General features: G+C 37.1%; 1 protein-coding gene across 6 annotated transcripts in view; it reads left to right on the forward strand.

Moving 5' to 3' along the window:
* The window catches only part of trappc9 (trafficking protein particle complex subunit 9), a 299,446-nt gene that overhangs the window by 35,438 nt on the left and 239,625 nt on the right, over positions 1–24,383 (forward strand). For all 6 annotated transcript variants that reach the window (XM_062979970.1, XM_062979971.1, XM_003219482.4 and 3 more), the window contains 8 exons: positions 513–639; positions 3,222–3,367; positions 7,007–7,092; positions 10,288–10,414; positions 12,039–12,171; positions 15,323–15,486; positions 19,610–19,762; positions 21,538–21,662. In XM_062979970.1, coding sequence (XP_062836040.1) covers positions 513–639; positions 3,222–3,367; positions 7,007–7,092; positions 10,288–10,414; positions 12,039–12,171; positions 15,323–15,486; positions 19,610–19,762; positions 21,538–21,662 — 1,061 coding nt within the window. The remainder of the gene's footprint in view (positions 1–512; positions 640–3,221; positions 3,368–7,006; positions 7,093–10,287; positions 10,415–12,038; positions 12,172–15,322; positions 15,487–19,609; positions 19,763–21,537; positions 21,663–24,383) is intronic.

The following is a 24,383-nucleotide window of genomic DNA, read 5'->3' on the forward strand; positions in this document are numbered from 1 at the left end:
AAAACCATTTCTTTCATAAGCATTGTTATAAATGAATAAATGGGCTATGACTAGATTGTGCAGGGAATCTGATATATAGCGATAACTTGAGATTAATTCATGACTGGAAGTAAGGATTACTATCTGACCCCCAAAGGGATCATGAGTGGAAAAGTTTAAGAAGCCCTGACTTAGACTTGGTAGCACCATTTTGTGTGTTTTTGATATTATTTTGCTGCTAATAGTGCCTGGATTTATTGTTTGATCTCATAGCTATTAGTTTATGCAATTTTTCAGGACTTACTGTTTCTTGTACTTTTTAATATACATATGGATCTGCTGGAATGGGCTATCTGCAGTTTGTGAATGAGTTTCATCACTCTGCTGATGATACTCAGTGCATTCTCTCTTTCTCGCACTCCCTTCTAATATAAAGGAGGTTATAAAAGTCCTGAATTGCTCTTTGCATTCTGTGAGGGAGGTGCTGTGTTACAATTCCGGGAAAAGCTTTAATGAAAAATGTTTTCTTTCAGAAAAGAAAGATGTGACACAGAGTCTAGAAAATTACACTTCAAAATGCCCTGGAACAATGGAATTCATCACACTTCCAGATGGTCTAAAGCTTCCCCCAGTTCCTTTCACGAAACTTCCCATTGTAAGGTAATCGTCTCTTATGTATCAGTAACTTTGAACCTCTCAAGTTTCATTTTTTGCATTGTGGCACCCAGCAAAATCAGCAGTGAACTTCACTGGCTAGAGAAAAGAAATGAAAAAGAGGTTGGCCCTTCAAGTTTTCTTCATAGAATCATAGAACTGGAAGGAATCACAAAGGCAATTTAGTTCCATATGGGAAGACACAGTGAAGTCCCCTCAAAAGATGACTATCCAGCCTCTGCTTAAATACTTCCAAAGAAGAATACTCCATCTTCAGAGGCAATCTTTCTTAAGTATGTGAGTCATTATGTGCCCATGTGGAGACTTTTAGAAACTTCTAAAGCAACCTTGCCCCTTTTGCAGCAACCTTGCTCCTTTCCTCTCATGCATATAAACCATGCCCTAAAACCTAGTTTCTCTTTGTCCGTCATCCTGATAGGATTGTTGAGAAGTCTCAGCATTTTGGCATCACTTAGTTCATCAGATAGTCTTCTCATTCTTTGTGGACTTATGGCCATGAAGATTTTCTGAAAAAAGTGTCTTGAGTGTGGGATGAAGATTCCATTTTCTAACAGTCTCACATAATGCCTGGGTAAGACTACACAGTTGACATATGCCTGATTTGCCAGACTGTTACATGGCAAGCGAGGCATAACAGAATTTCCTGCCTCAAAGCCTTTCAGTGGGAAGGTGTCCTTCAGCCTTGCATCCTAGAATAAGCTTTGGTGGCTATCTCATCATGCCATCCTTTACCCATGGAGCAATAGTTGGACATTTGGTTTACGCAATTGCTTCTGCCCTCTCTTTCAGCCTTGTCAGAGGACAAATCAGGGCCATCATTTACAACAACAAAAAAGGGTCTATGCAAGGAAAGTCCCTAGAGAAGTGTTTCTAAAACTCTGCTCCTCCAGGTGTTTTGGATTTCGGCTCCCAGAAATCCCAGCCACCTTGCCAACTGTTAGGAATTGTGGGAGCTGAAGTCCAAAACATTTGGAGGAGCAGAGTTTGAGCAACAATATCCTAGAGAAACAATTGCAATCCCCCCAAAAGCCACCTCCAAATTGCCCCAGACTTCAGTTGTCAGGCACTTTCACTCAGGAGCCTGACAAATCTGGCTCTCTTATTCTCACCTCATAACAATTTCCTCATGATCTCTAGAGTCCGATCACTAAAGAATTGCTAGAGATCTGACTATGTAGTCAGAAGAGGTCTAATTACTCATAAGGGGAGATTCTTGATAAATATTTCTTCTTCTGAAGCCCCATTCTTAGTCATTGCAAAGCCCCAAGTTCAGCTTTAACACAATTGGTTCCAGAGGTGCTGGAATGCATTATACCTGTCAGGGAACTCATTAATTCTTAATATCAGAGTAGGTCTCTATCTTGGGGGGATTCATAATCCTGATACTGTGATTCTCCCTCTTATCCCTGTTATAGGGACTCAAGACATGATTACCATGTTATTGGAACTTATACTCAACCTATTTGCATCACCCATACTTTTACGGTTGGGATCCGTATTATAATTAAAATTTGACTCATGACCATGGTAGAGACAATAACTCTAAATATTAGTCCAAAGCTTGTTCTCATTTGTCCATGTTTAGACATCTAAAGACTACACTTTCTTGACCTTTGCTTCTGACAAGACTATTGGTGCATTCCCCTCGGCCAGCTGAAGAGTCTTGGCTGGGCCTCCAATTCAACCTATCATTGTCAATCCAACTTGACTTCATCCTTCTTCATCTTGTTGCCTGTGCAAAGTCACTTTTACTCAAGCCTATGGATTTTTGCTGCCATTTTTTCATTATTCTTGATCAGAGAACCAGGATTTGATGCTTTGAGTTCTTCATTTGGAAGACAGTTTTGAGTTTAGCAGCAGTTCTTCTAATTTGAGGGCCTTCATACTGTTCTGTTCTGTACTGGTACCTGGAACCTTATTGATGGGTCGGGAAGTCAAGGTACTTCCACTTTACAGCATTCTGCTCTCTTGGCACCTTCAATTTTGGTATAAAACACCATACATTTGGCCCTTCTAGTGCTACACTTTCTTTCTCTGCATATGGCTCCAAGCTTGTGATTTGCATCAACCACCTTCAGGTTTCTGTAATATATGCTTTGAAAGTCAGGAGAGATTCAATACCAGCATAACAGTAGATTTTCCATTCAGGGCATAAGTAATGAAACATAAGCAGTCAAGCATTGTTACTGAGCATGCATTTTCTTGGAGCTCGGTAGACTATGCATTGGGACCAATGTTCCAAGTTCAAGTAAGTGTCATTGATATAGTATTGGATCCAGATATAGCTGTGCCTAGAGGAAAAGCTCAGGTCAGATGATGTTAAATTAGATCAGATTTATTTCTGTTGGTCTAAGTATGAATCAATGCTATTGTGTTTATAGTAACCTTGTTTGCTTGAAGGGAATTGTAAACTGCTTTTTGTGCATTTAATTTACTTGGAAATTCCAGTGTTATGTTGTACCTTGTTTCCTTTCTCACTGCAGGTATCATTTTAATTATCACTGTGAAGTAGAGATTTTCACTTGCTTACAGGCATCCTATCTAAAAACCATTGGTTTATTTAACAGATCTGTCAAGCTCTTAAACCTTCCTGTTAGCCTTCGGCCACAAAAAATGAAAAGCCTGCTGGGTCAGAATATGTCAACTAAGAGTCCTTTTATATATTCTCCAATCATTGCTCACAACCGTGGAGAGGAAAGAAGTAAAAAAATAGGTGAGATCATTATATCTCTTACTCATTTTCTTTAAAATGCATCCAGTTTTTGTAAGTGATACATATCATGACTGGCTTGCTGGCTTTCATTTACCAATTGAGTCTAATGTTTTGTCAGTTTTTGGATCAATATGCGATACCCTCTTGATTACAAAACTAATTGGACAACTTGATACAGGCACTTTCACATTCATATTTATTGTTTCTAGTTATGGAGTCTGCTACTAAAAGTAGTTTCCTTTTGTGGAATCAATAATGAGGACTGCAGGAGAACCTAACTAAACATTTTCTTTTAATACTTATGAAAATTAAGGACCAATTGGTTACTGATTTGCTGTGATAGGTAGCATAATTTAGCATTTAGCATGTGGAAACCAACATTCCTTGACCATACTTAAATGTTCTACTAAAGGCAAAAGGGTTCTTTGTTGAATCTGAAAGCAATAAACACAAGTGGTGATAATGCTAGAAGGAAAATTATTTACAAAAGCAGGCATGATAGAAGCATAGAAAAGAAATACCCACTAGACGAGGATGACCCCAGGTTTTGGCTGGTTATGCAGCACTATATCCAGATCTCAGTCTGCATTGAAGTTCAACATTGACTGAGATATACAGTTTTTTTTATACCTTACGTGCTGCTCAGATTAATTTTCTAATTAATTCCACCTGTTTTGACCAGTGTTCTGACATGTTAACTATCTCCCCATAATTTTATAAGATAACAGAAGGGGAGTAAAGGTCAACAATCTGACCCACATGTCAAGGCTCCCATCAGTTTTTAACCTTGAAAGATAAAACAATTTGCTCTCCTAAAGGAGAAGTTCAGCCCTTTAGGGTTTTTTAAAGGACACAGAAAGGGAAAAAACAAACATGACGCAACTATGTATACTATCTAGTTTGCTTCCTTGAGATGACAATATTCTTCCACAATGTTTCTCCTTTACTAAACTTTAAAAAAACACCATATTAATCCAGAGAGAAATGGGTGGAGTGAGGAGATAAAAGTGAAGACCGAGAGAAGACTGAAAAACAACCAGAGAACACTTATCGCAGGATTAAGTTCTGTATCCTCACAAATTTTGTTGTGTTCTCATTACTGTTTTTTCCTTGTCACTAAGACATTTTCCTGTTTATCTCTATACCAAGACCTTGTCACCGCAGCAACCATTTACCATTTACCTTATCCAAAAAGTCTAGCCTAGAAATCTCCATCTTTTCTTCTCTCTCTCTCTTTCTCTTTCATAGTTCATCATTGCAAAGCTATCTTTGCACATTCAAGATAGCTTACAGCATAGATGAAAAAAGTACAGGTAAAAAGCAATTCTTATAAAAGAAGAATTAAATTAACTCATTATAGCAGCACTTTTAAAGAAACACATTTTTAAAAGCATTGAAAACCATAGACACGATAGCTATTTTTAAATGTTTGAAAGGATGTCATTTGAAAGATGGAGCAACCTTGTTTCCTTCTGCTCCAGAGAATAAGATATGGAGCAATGGATTCATATTACAAAACAAAAGATTCTACCTAAACATTAGGAAGAAGTTCCTGACCGTTAGAGGTGTTTTACTGGAATAGCCTGCCTTGGAGTGGTGAAGTGTCCTCCTCTGGAGTTTTTTAAACAGATGCTGGGGTGCTGTCTATCTCTGTTATAGCATGGAGTTGGACTTGTGGTTTTTTCCAGTTCTATTATTCCATGAAATGTAACTATGAGAGTAAAAGTACAGCAAAGTGTCTCTCGTTAAAAGACTCCTCTGCAACAGCTAGGTCAACATCAAAGGTTAGCCTTTGTCCATAGGCAGACAGAGAGTTGAAAGGGTACCCGTTTAGCCTCCTGTCGAAGAGAGTTCAACATCCTGGAAGAAGACAGGGACCTTTGATGTATCCTCTTGCCTGAGGAAGCTTGAAACTCAGGAAGGTTTGAATAGGGAGATAAAACATTTTAGATAATCTGGACCTAAGCTGTCAAGGTCTTTATAGTTCATAACCAGCCATGTATGGAAATACGCCTGTAGCCATAAAGCTGTTGCAACAAGGGAGCTCTTTGTTCTTTGTAGCAAGCCCTGGTTATTAGCCCTGTTGCAGTATTTTGGACCCACTGACATTTCCAAACAGTTGGCAAAGATAGCTGTACATAGTGTGCAGTGCAGCTGGGTATAATCAATGCATGCACCACAACACCCAGATCTGACCATCAAGAACAGTTGCAGCTGGTGCACTAGTCTTGACTGTGCAAATCCACACCTAGCTATCACTGAAACCTGGGCATCCAGGCAGGGAGTGTACCTGAGCTGCAATTCCGAGATTTCAGGGTGAGTGTAACTCCATCCCGCACAGGATGAACCCTTCCCTAATTTGTCTTTCAAATGACCTGGAACACTAGATTAAGCTTCAATTTGCTTGCCCTCATGCAGTCCAGTAGTGACAGCAGTGGCTGGTTTAGGTCCCTAATAACCTCTTCAGAACTAGATGGAAGGAGGGGGAAAAGTCAGCAATGCTATATAGGTACTGAATGGTTTTTTCTTCATTCTGTAAATCTGTAGTTTTGTTTCCCAGTACTTTGGACCTTCAAAAAGGGCCTAATTTCTTCAAACTGGAGATGCCTGAAAAGAAAACTGATAACTATACTTCATTTACAGTTTTACACTGTTTGTTCTGTAAGTTGTCCCTGGGAGGCCTTGCCTGGGAAGCAGTACAAATAATACATTTTAAATGAATAAATAAGCTAATAAAAAGCTTTAGAATCACTGTGTTGAAATTTGATTATTTCCTGTCATATAAAATCTTAGATGTGTATTCAAGGCTGGGCTGCATTTTAAAAAACTGTTGAAGATCTTTCTGATCCTCAGAGGAGCTCTCCGTCCTTATTTGATTATAATATCTCCTCTCAGTATATAAGCAACATCAGGCTGTGATTGTTAATCTTCCTTTTGAGAAGGAGATCAAATCCCTAATAAAAAGACCTTCAGAGCAAGATGTTTTGCCTGCCAGTCAGTGTTAGAATTTGACATATCCTTTTACTCCATCACCTGATGCTTCTGTATAATCATTATGAGTTGCATCACAATTTTAGCTGAGAAGCCTTCGGAAAAAAATTTGGACTCCGGAGAGTTTCCAGCAGCCAGATGATTTAAAAAGCATCCGAAAGATACAGGGTTGCATAAGATTCCAATGATCAGTCTATCTTACCACAACATCACTAGGTGTGTATTACTGCAAATAGAAACTCATGTTTTGTTGTGTACATCATAGTTTCATAATGTATGATGTGTACACAAAAATTCTGTGTAAACAACATAGGTTATGAAACATTTATGATAGAGTAAGTCAAAATCAAGTGTTTATGGCCAGAAATATTCAAATGTAGATGCTTATTGTTCTTTTCACTTTAGATGTCTGGAATGGTCTTGTTGAGAAATGACCAGTGTGATATCATTATACCATGTGTAGTACTATGAGATGACAACAAGGAGAACTATATAAGTACAGTTCTTTCACTATTAAGTGAAGGGGAGCAACCAGCAATCATTGGGGGCAGGAGGAATAGTCCTCTAATGCTGAATCAGTTGCAAGAGATGAATGACTATTTTTGAAAAATATGAAACTAACTCAGAACATTGATTACTTTTATATAGATTTTCAGTGGGTCCAGGGAGATGTTTGTGAGGTTCAGCTGATGGTATACAATCCAATGCCTTTTGAACTTCGGGTGGAAAATATGGTATGTTTCAAATTCCTACTAAACTGAAACTGTATTATCGTTAATTGTGGTTTCTCGGATGGTAAACATAATGTGTATGCGTTGAGAACGATCATTTGAAATGATTGGAGGAGCTGCAGAATTATCCCCTGGCCCATTTGAGATCTCTTCAGAGGGACCCAAAGCTGATATGCCTTGTATCTCAATCTAGTTGAATATATTAGGTGCATACATCCAATTGGATATGTGAACCTGGAGTCCAGCATATTAGCAGGGTGAATCCTTGTTTTAGATTGTACAGCTTTGCACTATCCCATGCCGAGCCTTTTTATGCCCATTTTTGAATTTTGGTATTTGTTTTTTGTGGAACCTGGTCTGATGGAGTTCCAATGTAATCTGTATTGCTTTGTAATATTTAGTCTGTTTTATTTTGGTTGTTGTGTTTTAATGATACTCCTTTTAATGCGTTTTGTTTTATTGATTGTGTTTGCTTTTATGCCTTGTGGACATTTGTTCCATTTGTAAGCTGCACTAAGTTCCTTTGGAGATATTATGGTGGGGCATAAGAATAAAGTTGTTGTTGTTGTTAAAATCAAGGATTGAGTTCATGATCTTATATTTTGTTTACCAGGGGTTTTGGGTGATTGAGATATTTTGCTATACAGTGTTCTCTCACTACTTCGCGGTTTGCTGTTTTGCGGATTTACTGTTTTGCGGTTTTTCAATAAACTCTAAAATAATATTATAAATCATAAAAAATACAATTTACAGCCTAAGGATGGGAGGAAGGAGAAGCCAAAGGGAGAAAAAAAGAACCCAAGCAGCAACGGGAGAAGGAGGCGATTTATCAACACACGATTGGTTGATAAAGACTTAAAATAGTGTATAACTACAAAAATAATGTATAAATATATAGCATCCCTACTTCGCAGATTTTCACTTATTGCGGGTGGTCCTGGAATCTAGTCCCTGCGATAAGTGAGGGAACACTATATTTAGATCATGAGCATACTTTGCCATAGTTGTGCAACTTGTTACTGTCAGTTATTGTTGATTACCAAATCCATCGCCCCTTCTTATTTCTGCAATGATTTTGATTTCAGTAATCATTTTCTTTCGTCAGTGCCACATGTAATCCCTTTCAATTTCATTTAATGAGTCCAGGTTCCAATGTGTTGCAGAAAAAGAACTATAAGTGGTATCTTCATCTCCACATAATGCACATTTTCCTAAACTCCTGTTGTCATCTTCTCGAAATTACAACTATTTTGTAGTTACAGCTGTAAGGAGATAAGGGCAGGTGAAATATCTCTCCAACCTTCTTTATCTGATATTTAGGGATTTTCTTTTGTTGAAATAAATGTGTGTTTGTACCTTCGGGTCACCTGTTGAATTATGGCAACCCCATGAGTTTCATAGTGGTTTCTTAGGCAAGGAAAATTCTGAGATGGTTTGCTAGTTCGTTCCTCTGATACAACCCTTGGTATTTCTTGGTGGTCTCCTATCCAAGTACTAAGCAGGTCAGGCCCTGCTTAGCTTCCAAGATCAGACAGGGCCTGGTGCCTTTAGGACATTTAAGCTAACAATATTCATAGTAACCTTAATTGCCAAAGATTATACACTCTAGAGGGCAGTGTGGGACAAAATTTTGCTCAGTTGTCCTGATAAAAATATTTCTTATTAGGTTTACTTTCACCTTAGTATACTATCTCAATGTTGCTTAGGTCTTTCCTGTTCTTCAAGGTATTTGTTAATATGCTTAATTTTCTGGCACAAGTAGGAAATGGTAATTTCCTTTTCAGGTATTTTTACATAGGATTTCCTATATACTGATCCATGTAGAATCAGAATATTTTACATGTTCTGTGTCTGACCTAAATGCTCTATATCTAATTTCAGTTTATGTGCTTTGCATTCTGTCAGGATCCATATATTTTCATGTGGTGTAAAACAGAATTTCTAAACAAGCATCATTTGTATAAAGGCAACAATTAATTTCCCCCTTTTTATTACAAATTAAGGTTCAGCTATTTCAGTTACTCATTCAGTAGCTGTTACAACATTTGCTGTTGCAGAACAAGTTTGTTTTATGTTGGCTTTACAAGATTTTTTCTACTATATTTAGTTGGCTGATGGAGTTGCTTTTCATGATGTTGTGAAAGTATGGACCATGTAATGTTATCTGATAGTAAATGAATATTTTCAAAGGTGATACTGTACTGATAATAACATAAATATGATTAGTTTCATCTACTATTATTGTCACACACTCCCTCACTAAGTTGTGTCAGAGTATTTATTCAAGTCAGAAGTGTTTCATACCAAATATAGCTTAAGATTTATATATCTCTTTTACAAAAATGTTTTGAGGACAACAAACAATATAAATATAGCCACAAATAAAATATAACCATGTGCAAGAATGATTATAGGTAAAGGCTTTCCCCTGACATTAAGTCCAGTCGTGTCTGACTCTGGGGGGTTGGTGCTCATGTCCATTTCTAAGCTGAAGAGCCGACGTTGTCCGTAGATGCCTGCAAGATCATGTGGTCAGCTTGATTGCACGGAGCGCCGTTACCTTCCTGCTGGAGCGGTACCTAAAACATTTGCATTTTTTCGAACTGCTAAGTTGGCAGAAACTGGGGCTAACAGTGGGAGCTCACCCTGCTCCCCAGATTCAAACTGCTGACCTTTCAGTCAGCAAGTTCAATAGCTCAGCAGTTTAACCCGCTTTCCCCCTTCATTGATTATAGTCAATTCTTGAACATTAAAAATGCTAATTGTTTGTTTTTTTCAATGTTAGTTTCTGTTACTAGCAGATCAGAGCTTTAAGACTTTAGTATTAACCCTAACCTATCAGAAATTACATAGAAAATTAATTAACATTAGTTATTGTAGTGAATACTATGAAATTAGTTTATTAATCATAACTAATGCACAAATGGCCTCACTTTTTAATTGTAAAAAATGTCGCGAATTACCAGAATTACTCTGTTTTCACAAACACAATATAAAATAATATGATTTTTTAACTATTTCTTCCTTGTTAACGTGGTTGTTTAATGGTTAAAATAATTAGAATTGAAATAACTAAATTTAGACCTAACTAATTATTTTAATTGTCTCGATTAAATGCATAATTTATTGTCTTATTTACATTGTCACATGCATGCTGTTAATGTAAGCTAAATAGACTCTTCTTTGCCTCTGTTTCAGGGCCTTCTGACAAGTGGAGTGGAGTTTGAATCTCTCCCTGCAGCTCTGTCTCTACCAGCCGAATCTGGTCTCTATCCGGTTACACTTGTTGGTGTTCCTCAGTCTGCAGGACAGATCACCATTAATGGTAAATCTTATAACTATTTTCTTTGGTTTTCCCTTGGAATGAAAGTTGTAGGCTTCTGCAGAAGTCAGTTGTTATGAGCACTCCTGCTGTGTTTGAATGTATGTGTGAGAGAACGAGAATCTTCCTTGTTCTAGTATTTATTTACCAGGATTCTACTCAGCCATGCAGAGATTACCAATAAAAGGAACATCACGATAAATTGTTCTGCAGTATTTACTCTTAATTCTATTTAGTTTTGCTTTAAATCTAGATTGAATAAATTGATCTGACAAGAGAATATTGAAGTAACCTAATTGCCTTTGAAATTGACAAGAACTTTTCAGGTTCAAATCTTGTTCTTCAAGAAAAAACAGGTTAACTATCACTGGAAAGGATAAAATAAGAAGCTTAGGGTTTTTTTAAAGAGAAAGTTAGAATCTCTTTTTAGCTAGTGCGTGTTCAGTAACTGGAGAGAGAAAAAACCCTGTTTCAGTGGCTTCTTGCAGGCAGAGCCAGGAGGAATAGGGAGACGTGTTGGGTGTAGATTTTTGGATTGTGCAGGAATCACATATATGTAGCTTAACAGTAAGAGAAGAAGAAATGAGTGTGTGTGGCAGCAGTTTAGTTATTTATGAGAACATTTGAGACAAAATGTATCCCCATGAGAATCAGATTTGTAGTACTGGTAGATTGAATGCCATGCAAACCCAGAATTTCCAGCAATGTTGATATAATGTGTCCATTTACCCAGTTTCCTTGAATTGGGTTGATGAGGATTACCAACTGCAACTTGATGTTGGGTTCATGTTCATCTTCATTTAGGATGTTTCTAAAGGCAGTCCCTTTAAATACTGTTATTATTTTTGGCATATACAGTATACTGAGGAAAAATCCTGAAAAATATAGTATTCAGTGAAGGTACAATCTTTCTCAAGTTGAATTTGTTGCCAAAGAGGCAAGGATACCTTCCATTCAATTTGATTAATTTTTGTCAATGTCTTCCAAAAATGTATCAACATGTTTTTTTTTAAATACATGGCTTTTTAAAAAAGAAATAATTCATTTAGTATAGTCTAAAGCAGAGTTTCTCAAACTGTGCTCTTTCAGATGTTTTGGACTTCCACTCTCACAATTCTTAACAGCTGGTAAGCTGGCTGGTATTTCTGGTAGCTAAAGTTCAAAACACTTGGAGAGGCACAGTTTGAGAAACACTAGTCTAGAATTACTTAGTAATATTTAATCCCTTGTTAGTTCCCAAATAGGATGGAAAGATACCAAATTATATTGACAACAGATCTTTACAGCAACAGGGATGTGGGGATATGAGAATCCTTTGCTAGTGCTGTTGAGATCAGAGCATCTGATCTAGGTTCTTGAGCTCTGGGTCTGTAGATGTTGTAATGACAAATAGGACTTCATATCCACTTCGGAGATTTCTAAACAATTGTGTAAACAATTGCTATGTTACAGGTTGGAATTGTTGGTAGGCAGTCACTAATTGTATCTTTGCCGACTGATGAATAGGACCCAAGTGAATTGCTAATATGCGAAGGCTAAAACCTCATTTTTCATAAACCACGGAACAACCTTTATTTCTAACACCTTTAGCTAAAGTGGGACTCACATTTATCTCTCCTCTTGACAGGTTATCACACTTCAGTCTTTGGAGTCTTCAGTGATTGCCTTCTGGATAAATTACCAGGAATAAAGACAAATGGCTGTACAGTGGAAGTAATTCCGGCTTTACCTAGATTACAGATCAGTACTTCATTGCCAAGGCAAGGATCCCGAGTGTTCATTTTCTGTGCCCATTGAATGAATCAATTTTTTGAATGTCAAGCATTTATATGTTGCTATTCTTTATCAATATCCAAAGTGACTTTCCAGTCTATCATGATTGGATTCTAGAATGAAAGTAAGCATCTTTCTGATTTAACATGTGCAGAAGGCAATCCCGTGGAGTCCTGTTTTGGTTCAGACCATGCACATCTGATACAAAAGGGAATTCAGTTTGAGCAAACATTTGGGCAATGTTTTACCAAAAGGAGAGAGCAGAGATTAGACCAAATAAGATGTAAAAAAAAAAACCATCCAGACATTTTACAGAAACAGGAGCTTTTGATAAATTTTGGAAATAGTCACTCAGAGTCAGTCACTCAAATTAATTCAATAGTAGTTAGAGGTTGTCTTTATCTTTCTCAAAACTGAAAAGCAAAAATAAAACAAGAAGTCAGGTAGGTGCTTTTATTAAGAACAGCAGATCTGATGTTTCCAGCCAGAATTTTAGGTCTCCTAGTTTTGACTAGGAGCCCTGGTGGCAAAGCGTGTTAAAGCGCTGAGCTGCTGAACTTGCAGATCTAAGGGTCCCAGGTTCAAATCCCGGGAGCGGCTTGAGTGCCCGCTGTTAGCTCCAGCTCCTGCCAACCTAGCAGTTCGAAAACATGCAAATGTGAGTAGATCAATAGGTACCGCTCCAGCGGGAAGGTAACGGCGCTCCATGCAGTCATGCCGGCCACATGACCTTGGAGGTGTCTACGGACAACGCTGGCTCTTCGGCTTAGAAATGGAGATGAGCACCAACCCCCAGAGTCAGACATGACTGGACTTAACGTCAGGGGAAACCTTTACCTTTACCTTTAGTTTTGACAATTATCTTGTTCCTTGGGCAATGTTTCACATGAAAACATTGTTACAATTTACTGGTTCTACATCAGTTAGTAATAGGTTGGAAAAGACATTATAGAATAAGTCTTCAACAAGATCTGAAACAGAAACTAGGATGGTGAATTCAGGACAAACAGAGGAGTGCCACTCACATAACAGAAGAAAGTGATTGTAACAATGGACATAGGTAAAGGTTTCCCCTGACGTTAAGTCCAGTCATGTCTGACTCTGGGGGTTGGGGCTCATCTCCATTTCTAAGCCAAAGAGCCGGCGTTGTCCGTAGACACCTCCAAGGTCATGTGGCTGGCATGACTGCATGGAGCGCCATACATACATCTCCCCAATTGCAGAGAAAATTCATTACAGGGAGAATAGTCAAAGAAAGCTTTAAGTCACAACGTAAGTTATTTGGAACCAAAAGCAGTGAGGTTGGCACTGCTAGGGCTCTCAAGGATGATACAGGGATAGGATGTACAGATTCAAGCGGACAACATAACTATAACATTGTATACCAACAACCAAGAAAGGTTGAGATCAATACGAGTAGACAGAAGTCAGCCAAGTCACTAACATTTTATTTGAAAGACTATTCAGAGCGGGCACAAAATCTATCTGAGAGAATGGACTTTAAATCAGAAAGAGTTTGCTGAGATGCACAATGTTTTAACTCTTTTTCAAGTAGGTTTTTTTTTGCTTCTGCAGAAAATTACAAAATAAACATATGTTTCCTTAGATGAGAACAAAGGCGCAGAACAACAAGATTCATTAATAGTGGCGTGGCCACAAAGTCTCATTTATGCATTTCCACCTCCACCAATAATTCAAAACTATGTTCTATCAAAAATATGATTGGACTGGGCAAAACTAGTACTAATTGCACCATATTGACTGCAACGTCCTTGGTTTCCATTGTTGATGCAGATGTCCATTGAGCAGCCAGATTTCCTATTTCAGGGTCTGATGCAACATCTCAACCTGAGTTGGCTGCATGGACACTGAAAGAAGAATTTTACTCAATGTGATTGTTCAAATTTGGTTCTGAATACAGTTTTAGCATCCAAAAGGAACTTTATACAGAGAATATATGACTTGACTTGGAAGACAGTTCACTCAGTACAAGTAAAATACTTTCAGGTTAGCTGTTCATTACAATTTCTTTAAGATGGAATTGGAAAAGATTTGACGTCAAAAATAAAAGAGGCAGCTTTAATTGGCGGGGCGTGGAAGGACAGGTGTCGATAAGTTACTCACATTGTAAGGCATTTTTAAAAGGAGCAAACTTGTTAGCAGCAAAGGTTTCCATCAAGGGATCTGAATTTAATAGTTTTGTGCAGAAGTCAGTTTTTAAACCAATAAAGGGGGCATTGTTTAAGACTGCTCACTTTTAAGGTGGGTTTGTTGGTGACAGTAACCCCTTGCAAAATGTGTTTCAGAACTAGCAGCCCTTTCAATAAATCCAAATTTATGTAGTTTTGAAAAAGACACGTTGACCCTATTGGATTCAAAGGCATCATAACTGCAGGGTTTCAATATAGAATTCACTTATCAGATATCTGCCTTAAGCCAAAACATACTACAGTACAATCTCACTTATCCAAGCTAAACGGGCTGGCAGAAGCTTGGATAAGCGCATATCTTGGATAATAAGGAGGGATTAAGGAAAAGCCTATTAAACATCAAATTAGGTTATGATTTTACAAATTAAGCACCAAAACATCATGTTCTACAACAAATTTGACAGGAAAAGTAGTTCAATACACAATAATGTTATGTTGTAATTACTGTATTTACGAATTTAGCACCAAAATATCACGATATATTGAAAACATTGACTACAAAAATGGCTTGGATTATCCAGAGGCTTGGATAAGCGAGGCTTGGATAAGTGAGACTCTACTGTATGTAGAAGAAGTGGCACACTTTAAATGTAAGTAAAACAGTGAAGACGTATATTAAAAGAGCAAGCCACATCAGATACTCAGAGGCACGATTTATGTGCTATATATTTCTAGAATAACAAGAATCAGAAATATTTCCTACTTAAAACCATGTTTAATAATTGGGAATTCTTCTTATTCTACACTGAAGAAAAAAAAATCCAAAATAAGGTTCAGTTAAGTTGAACAATAATTGATATGGGCAGTATATTGGATTTTTTGAAATAATGAAAGGAATGCATCATAGTCTTTTTGCTCTGTCTTGGCTTTATAAAAATGTTTTATGCATTGTTTACTCACGTTGTACTATTTTCCACTATTTTTGAAGGTCTGCTCACACATTACAGCCTTCCTCAGGAGATGAAATTACCACCAGTGTGTCTGTTCAACTTTATAATGGTGAGACACAGCAGCTTATCATTAAACTGGAAAATATTGGAACTGAGCCTTTGGAGAAGCTGGAAGTTACTTCAAAGATGATCAACACAAAAGGTGTGGGTTTGTTTTTGTGTTTGTTTTGCTTCTATATTTTTTTGACACCTTGGAAAGATTACAGGTATTTCAGAAGCTCCCTCCAGTCCCATAATACGCTACTATGCCATGCTATAACAATAAAGATGAGAAGGAGGAAAAGGAAAACAAAAACATTGAGCATTGGTTTTTCATATAACAGTAGCAGGAGAAACTGAACATAAGAAATTCCATTATAAATGGGCTGCTATTATATAAGGGGATATGTGGAGAAAGTATAAATTGTTGAAAAACATAGACTAAAAATTGTAAAGGGCTTTCAGATTCACACTGATAAATAGAACGTAATATGTCAGACACAGCTGTGGTTTAGGAAGAGAACATGAACAGCAGAATTGAAGGCGTAGACAGAGGAAAAAACAGTACTATTGAGACCTGCAAAGGAGATTCAGTGCCTTTGGGGAAAGAGAACTTGCGTCTAGCAGGCCTGGGTACATTCTATACTGCCATATAATCCAGTTTCTGATTCCAGATTATTTGCTTTGAATTGGATTATTTGGCAATGTAAACTCATATAATCAAGTTCAACACAGATAATTTGGGATCAGATACTAGATTATATGGCAGCATAGATCCAGCCCTAGAAGCAATGCAAAGCAAGCTGACAAAGCATCTAAGGAATAACTATAGGTAGTTTCCACCTATAGTTTCTATAATCATCATGCTTTTCTATGGGCAAGAAGATAGACTTGGTATAAGGAATATGGTCTGTTTCTCAAAAACTAGGGCTAATGGGGGAAAACAGGTGCTATGTTTGTGATCAGAAAGTCAAATATACCCAGAAACAGGTTTAACATTAAGGCACCAAAATGTGTGTTGCCCAGTGCTATCATTCAGAATTCCGGTCATTAAGATTTGGCAGACTGTGGAACTGTACACGATCCCCTTTTTTGTAACTATGCCTTACCTGGGCAGGTACGAACCCTTCTGGTGACCAGTGAGATTGATGAAATCTGGCAGGAAGGATATGGCTAGTTGTTGAAATAACTCTGCACAGTTGACTCTTTAAAACAAGTTTTGTTGCTTGAGGTTCAAATTGGAATATTGAAACAAACAAGACTGTCCAGTTATAAGACAGCAAAGCATATGAGTGCAAACTACTGTATCTCTTTTCTATATCCTTGCTGTACATATCAGCTTGTTATTCACAAATGGAATCCAGTATAAAATGTTGGAGTGTGCAGTGCTTTTTTATATTATGAGGGGATTTTAATATTTAATTGTATTTTAATTCTATTTTAACTTTGGCACCCATGACACACATATTTAATTGTTTATTAATGAGTAGAAAGTCCGTATTTTGTGACCACCATTGATGTCAAGTCCTAACTGAGCTGAGCATTCTGCCTCTATATACTTTTTCCTAAGTTTAATGTGTTCTTCCGTTCACCTTGTGTTGCTGAGAGCATGTGTATTCCTCTCTTGCTTCTTAGTGGCTCCATTTAGGCTGTATTCCAAGTAAGGACTGATGGGAGTTCCAAGAGTTCCATCTGGAAGGCCACATGTTCTCTACTCTTATAAGCAATAAGCAATAAGAGTTATAATAAAATCAGATCATAACACAGGACTCTAAAAAGAACTCTGAAGGTTTTATACCTTTTCCTTTTCAGAATGTGGTGCAAAATAAGTTTCTAGGCACCTCGTTTCTTGTCTGTGAACAGAGGTCACCTTTCAGTGCAGCATGTCTCATCAATCTTGCCGCAGTAGGGATTTTGAACTGTGTTTGTTTCAAGCACTTTAAATATATCAGGAATAAAACCTAAACTCAGTGGTTCCCCTGACTTTCACCACTGCATTTTAATAGCTGGGGAATATTCCTAGCAGGTCTTCGATAGGGTTGATTTCCAGAAAGGCCCAAATAGGCCACTCTTGTTTTGAATAAGACTTGTTTATTTTCTACTTGGTCACTTCAGTTTTTCTTATTTGCTAGTTTGTTAATAGCAGCTCTTTTGACACATTCAGAATTTAACTTCTGCAATGTTATTCTAGTTTAATTCACTAACTTCAACAAACATTGCTGATATCCTATCCACAGGCTTCAAACTAATTATGTATAATAAAAATGTGTATTCAACCTTTCTGCTTCAAAGAAAATTTTCATTAACATCAAAATGTATATTATACTAAGGACGTGCTTTGAATCCCATACTTATGATGCTTCTTGGGTATGCAAAGTGCATTTCTCATTAAAGCAGCTATGCCTGAGATGAATGGATCCTATCATGGGATGATGCTGAGAGGATTTAACCTCTCCCTTTCTGCTCAAAATAGTTTGTCCTCCAAACCAAAAGCACACACTGTTTATACTCCAACATGCTCCTTTTTGAAAATATCTTTAGACGTATCATACTTGATGGCTAAGTGGTATGGTTTTAACCTTTTTCCACAAGGTGGTCCCCCTATCATTTCTACTTAAGTTACATTGCTCCTGACTACACCCTGTTAAAAGACATTATTTAAGTTAAGACATTTGTGATGGGACTTCTTGCAAACAGATCCATGTTAAATTAAGAAATAAACTTCATTATGGTAAGTGAGGCTTACATCCATGTATGTGTGTATATTTTCAGCCTTAGTCACAACTAATTTTGTTGGATTTGTGGATCATGTTTGCAACTCCTTTGAAGCCTGTATTCAATAAACACAACAATATTGCTATTGCATTTTTAATAAGGATATAACATTGGCTTCTAAGTAACTTGTCAGAAACTTATTTATTTTGACTTATTTTTATCTTAAAGGAATGGAAAATGTTTTCACACTATTTTGGATAATAAGTAAAAGTATTATTACTGTATTTATTTATATTCCATCTGTTTCTCAACCCTGGGGCTCAGTTTGATATAGGTATAGATTAAACATAGAAACATTAAAACTTAATGAAGCTACAAATAGAATTAAAAAGCAATTTTGAAAAAGCCAATCTTTTAAAAATAAAGATAATACAGTATATTATGAGAAGAGTTTTCCCTGTGATTTGGAGCTAACTCCAAATGTCTGTAAAAAAAGCATTTGTCTCCTTCTGGAAGGACACCAGCCTGTTCACTCTAGAAAAGGCCTTCCAGGAGCCCTGAACATTCTTTATTCCTACTAGATGCACCTGTGAAGATGGTAGAATAAGATACTGCTCTGAATATTTCATGGCAGGGTGGGTTCATATGAGAGAACAGGGATTTTCAGATAACTTGGACTTGAGCCATAGAGAACTTCATCTACCTTAGAGGAGAAAGTTGTAAGCCTTTTGGGTCTAGAAAGCAAATGTAGTCATTTTTATATCCATATCCAATTAAAGTTAAACAAGACATCTGCAACTGCGGCACATAATGAAAAATTAATTCCTGTCGAGTTCTATATTTGGTATCTAGGTTAAATTCAAAAGGAGTGACCCATATTTAAGCACACACAGAATATTTAGAAATGTATAATTCTTCCACTTTCATATACTTTTCAATTAGAATTTAGCAGATTATGCAGACTTTTAAAAGCCTTATGTCAATTGAGATTACTATCAAATTGGTAACGACATACTCATTGAGTATATGTACCTGAAAACTATTGTCCAGAGTTCTAATTATATGGAAATAATATTTACAAGGCAATCGAAAAACCTAAAATCACAGATTGTATACCCCTGTGATAGTTTAAAGCCACTTACAACAAGTTTACTTATGTAGTTTATAGACATTACTTTATTTTTGTTTTAGTATTGTAGTTAAACTTTGAGACCTAATTCCTGAAAGGACTTTATACTAGTTCAACTGTATGTGCTATTAGTAGGCTTGCATAAGGAAGTTTCCTCAGGTCAACAATTCCCAGCAACTCAAAAGTTTGCAGTCTTGCCCTCCCAGATACTCCCGCTTCCCACTCGTCTTCGCAAACATACAGCATTTCAGTCATGTAGGCTGCAGTTTCATTGGTTCTCAACAGGATTTCAACCTGAAGTATGCTATGTAAATTTGTTTTTTCTCCTGCCTACCTACCTTTAGAAGGAGCTATGTTGGAGACTTCATTGTTTTCTTGAATGGCCTGATATATTGGATGGTCTGTCTCTGGTTATAATTACTGTGTAATATTTTTAATACAGGAAAGCTTTTTGGTGACTTTCTGAGCTGGAATCTAGAAGACACCCTCTCGCAATTTCCCCTGAAACCTGGGAGCACTGCTACATTCATTGTTTACATTAAAGTAAAGCTTGATTTCTCCTGCCAGGAAAACCTCCTGCAAGATCTTAATGATGGTGAGTTTTGGGTTCTCTTTCAGTATGATGAGTTATGCTTTTATTTGAGTAATAAATGCACTCTGGCTCAGAGTTCAGAGGTTAAAGAAAAACAATATCTTGGAACGCCTTTTGAAAAATTAGCACCATGACTGTAATGGAGCCAGTGGCTAACCTAATTCAGCCTATATGTGCTTTTAAAAGTTTTTAAAAGCAATCTGGGCCAATTCTCTGGTGAGATATTCATGTCCAGAGGGTATGTCAAGGATGTATCCTTGCCCCCACCCTAGTCAACATATTCATAAATGACATGGGAAAAACCCTTTTGGACCTCAATGGATACTTGCTCAAGCTAGGAACTGGGAGAGTCCCCTTACTGCTTTATGCCGATGCTGCTGCCATCATCTCATGTTCCAGGGCAGGTCTAAATTACTTACTAAGGAAATTCCTGAATTACTGTTCTCAGAACGACCTAAAAATCAACTACATGAACTCTAAAGTTCTGGTATTTGAAAAAAAAATCGCCATACCATTGGTCTCTTGATGGGCATATTCTAGTACTATATAAACATGTATGCATTACTGTAGTGAGTACTGTGGTGCCCCAAACTTCATTCTGATCTATTATTCAGATAAATCATTTCATATCTAGGTCAGTCCAAGGAAAATCTGGAATGGTAAGGAGATACTTTTCAGACTTGAATTAGATGTGCTAACTAGTATAATACAGGTGCATATTAAATATCTGTCATTTATTCACATTTGTTTTAGTCAGCTTAAAGGCATAATAAATGATGTAGGAAATGATGGAAAACATTCATTAATAACCTAAAGATCAACCTCTAGCCTTTGAAAATAAGGAACTAATTAGCTATGCATATATTTTATTTTCCAGTGATATGAATTATTCTGTTTATCAGCCGTTAAAGGCTACTTGATCTTGAATTCCTCCCTTTGGTCAAAGTATAAATCTCACTGGGAAGGATAGCATTTGAAGAAAGTTTCAGTCATTCAACTAATTCCACATGGAACATTACATGTTTAAAACAACCCACTTAATGCTGTACTGGTGGTATACACTGTCTGTATGATGAAGGGTTGGATTTCCAATGTCAGACTTTTATACACTGCTTTAATGTGGAAATTTGAATGACAAATGGAAGATTATGTGCAAATCACTTTAATGGCTTCTTGATGTGGCATCATTATGTGATATTTTGAATTTAACTGAGCTCATTAATAAAACCTGTGCTCATAGGATATAATGGTTTTGTCTGACTTAATGTCGGCACTGTTTTATTGCCAAACATTCACACTAGCAAATGTATATTAATTCAGTGTAATGTAGACTGTATGCCACGTTCTTCAGTCAGATTTTCTATAGCATTTGAATTTCTTTAAAAAGGAGACCTTTCCCCCTTCAATTATCCTATTTTTAAAATAGCTGTTAGAACATAGGGTTTATTTTCACATTGTTTCAGACCAGGGAAGAACCTTGATCTTGAGTGCTTTCTCTTCAAGACAAAATTACGAATCGTTGGTTAATTATAGAGTGCTATACACAGAGCAACTCTATGTGAAGGCCATTTAACCAAAAGCACTTCCAATCTTTTTTTGATTTCCAAAATTATTTGACACCAGTCTCCATGGATTACTGTCACTCCCTCTTCCCAATAAAATGTTCACCTTCATTTGAATAACAGATCACTTTATGATGTAATTCTGGAAATTATCTTAGAGCTGGGAAGTAGGAAAAATAATTTTGGCCTTTGTCTTTCGCCTCTTCCCATCTTCAGATGGAATTAGTGTGAGTGGTCTTCCACTTTCTAGTCCTTTTCGACAAGTGATAAAACCCAGGGTAGAAACTAAGCCTATCAACCCTCCAGAAGCAAGCAAAGCTGGTGACTTCAGTCATGTGAAGGTACGTGAATAGTATTATCATAAATAATTATGTAACCCTCTTTAAATGTACTATACTGACTTGTGTGTTTTGGAGGCTCCTAAGGCTGTAAGATAAAATAAATATTGCATTTTAATGTCTTTTTAAGGAGCATTTCATGGTCAAAAACCCAGTTATAAAAGTGCCATGATGTAGCTCGATCATATAAAAACTAATTATATGTGGTAGACAAATATTAAGGTGAAAATAGTTCTCTGTTTTAGTGAGGGCTGCTTTGTTGGTTCTCTATTTGATGCTCATCTTGCAAGGCTAGCAAAATATGAGTGAATTTTCCCCCATGGGATTCACATGATTGATTAGCAGTAGAAATTATTATTATTATTATTATTATTATTATTATTATTATTATTATTATTATTATTATTATATTTATACCCCACTTTATCTCTTTTACAGGAGACTCAAAGCAGCTTAACATACAAGCATCAACATACAATTTAAAATATACAAATATGCAAACATTGAAACAGGATTAAATATAAACAGCCTTAAAAAATTTCCAGTTGAAAACCATTAAAACATATTCAAAGTTAAAAACCATAGCACCCCTTGACTTGATCTTAAAAACCTTCGTCTTTAAAAGCCTGCCTGAATAAAAAGGTTTTAACGTGCCTCTGGAAGGACAGTAGGGAGGGGGCCATTCTGGCTTTTCTGGGCAGGGAGTTCCAGAGTCAAGAGGCAGCCACTGAGAAGGAAGGCCCTTGAGTTGGAAGTGAGACCAAGAGAAGGGCATCTCCTCATGGGCCTGGGAAGGTTCTTACTAGGGGATGCGGTCAGCCAAATAGCCTGGACCTCTTTTGGTATGAACACGACTTGTATGTGTATGAACGCTAAAACTACTAGCCTACCAGGTCTCTGTAACAGTTGGTGCTATTTCTGTTACTATACCGGGATTCTGTTTGTCTCTTTGGTCACTTGGGAAGACTTTGTTAACCGGGACTTGGAGCAACATGATAGGCGTTCCTGTTCTAGGCAGGATCTGGAAATATACTGGTAGTTTACATAATTTTGTTGCACCAGTGAGAGCCATAGGAACATAGGAACAGGTGCAAGTTGCTTCTGAACTTAACTGAGCTCAGGAGAAATAATTCTACATTTTCCAACTGCTATAAGCCAAGAATTCTCTTCTACACCCCAGAGATTCATAACTAATGATTATAACAATTATAACAAAAGCATTCTACAATAAATTGGTAATAAATTGAGTTATTTTATTTCTGCTGCATTGTAAGATTAATTATTGCAGAAAGCAAAATGTAATTATCTAAGCACAGCTGGAGTTTTTTCACTGTTGTTCACACTTCCAGAAAAAAAAAAAACACTTGTATAGACCCATCAGTAAAGTGCTTCCCAATCTTTTCTCCTCCCAGTCGCCTAACTGTTCATTTCTATGTCTGTATTTTTACTGCTTCTTCTCAAAGTCTGTTTATGGCAGGCCCACTTGGTTTTGGGGACAATGCTTGTAGAAAGCAAATGTTTCTTATAGCTAGGACAATTGCTTTAATACCCATCATTCCGGGTGCAATGCGCTGGCATCGCCTTCCTTCCTTCGCTTCCTCTCCTTCTCTCTCTCACTCGCCTCCAAGGGCAACATGAACCCCGGCGCCAATTTTCCCCACATGTCTCGCAGCCCTTATTTTAGTTCTCATGGCACACCAGTGGGCCATGGCCCACAGGTTGGGAACCACTGCTTTAGTGGTTAATCTGCTTTGGAAATTGATGAAAGAGAATGTGTCCCTATTGTTTCTCTTGAAGCAGTCAGTGACTAGGATTTCAGATACTTCTTTGTCTAGGATTTCAGATATATCAAACTTTTGATGTTCAAAAAAATTGCTATGACTGACCCGGAGTTAAGGACTTAATGTTGAAAATAAACTGATGATATTCTTCTCATCTAAATTCAAGGATCTGTTCACATTCTGATTCAGTTTAGACCCTGTTAAATTGTTGTGGTGGTGGTAATGGTAATGTGATTGTGATAACAACCATTAAATAAACTTATTTTCTTAGTAAGGTTTGTTCAGAGTAGGTTTACCATTTCTCTGAGGCTGAGAATGTGTGTCTTGGCTGGGCTCAATGGAAATTTTAACTGTGGTTTCTTAGAGTCCTGGTCTAACACTCAAACTATTACACAAAGATGGCACGTGATATTGGATTAGAGATGAGAAATAATATCAGAATAATCCAGAGAAGCTAGGATGATGTATCAGAGCAGGGAATTCCAGCATGTTGAAGAAGATGTTGCATTCTTCTTCAAGACTCAAAATTGGAGTTTGGTATACTTGTAGATTCCATTATGAACCTGGATGTGAAATTATGGATGGTGTCCAGATACACTTCTGCACTTCTAAGACTTGTGTGCTAGCTTAGCTGAAAATTCTACATTTTCACCTTCCTGAAAACATAAAATTAGGCCATTGTGAGCCTTTGCAACATACTGAAGAGTCAAACTCCTTTGGTTGACAGGGATTTTTTTTTCTATTTTTCAAAATGAGGATAGTCTTTCTTGTTCATTTTCTTAGAGGAAGTGAGAAGTTATATGCATTTCACATTGAATTCACAGGGAAGGAAGGGAACTACACAAAAATGTGTGAATGATGCCTCTTTTACAGGCAGATAGTACTGATAGGATTGCTGAATTGCCAGTTTGATTTAAGTGTAGTGCATAGAATTATTGCCCCA

This window comes from Anolis carolinensis, chromosome 4 (genome assembly GCF_035594765.1).
Source record: "Anolis carolinensis isolate JA03-04 chromosome 4, rAnoCar3.1.pri, whole genome shotgun sequence".
Taxonomy (NCBI): Eukaryota; Metazoa; Chordata; class Lepidosauria; order Squamata; family Dactyloidae; genus Anolis; species Anolis carolinensis.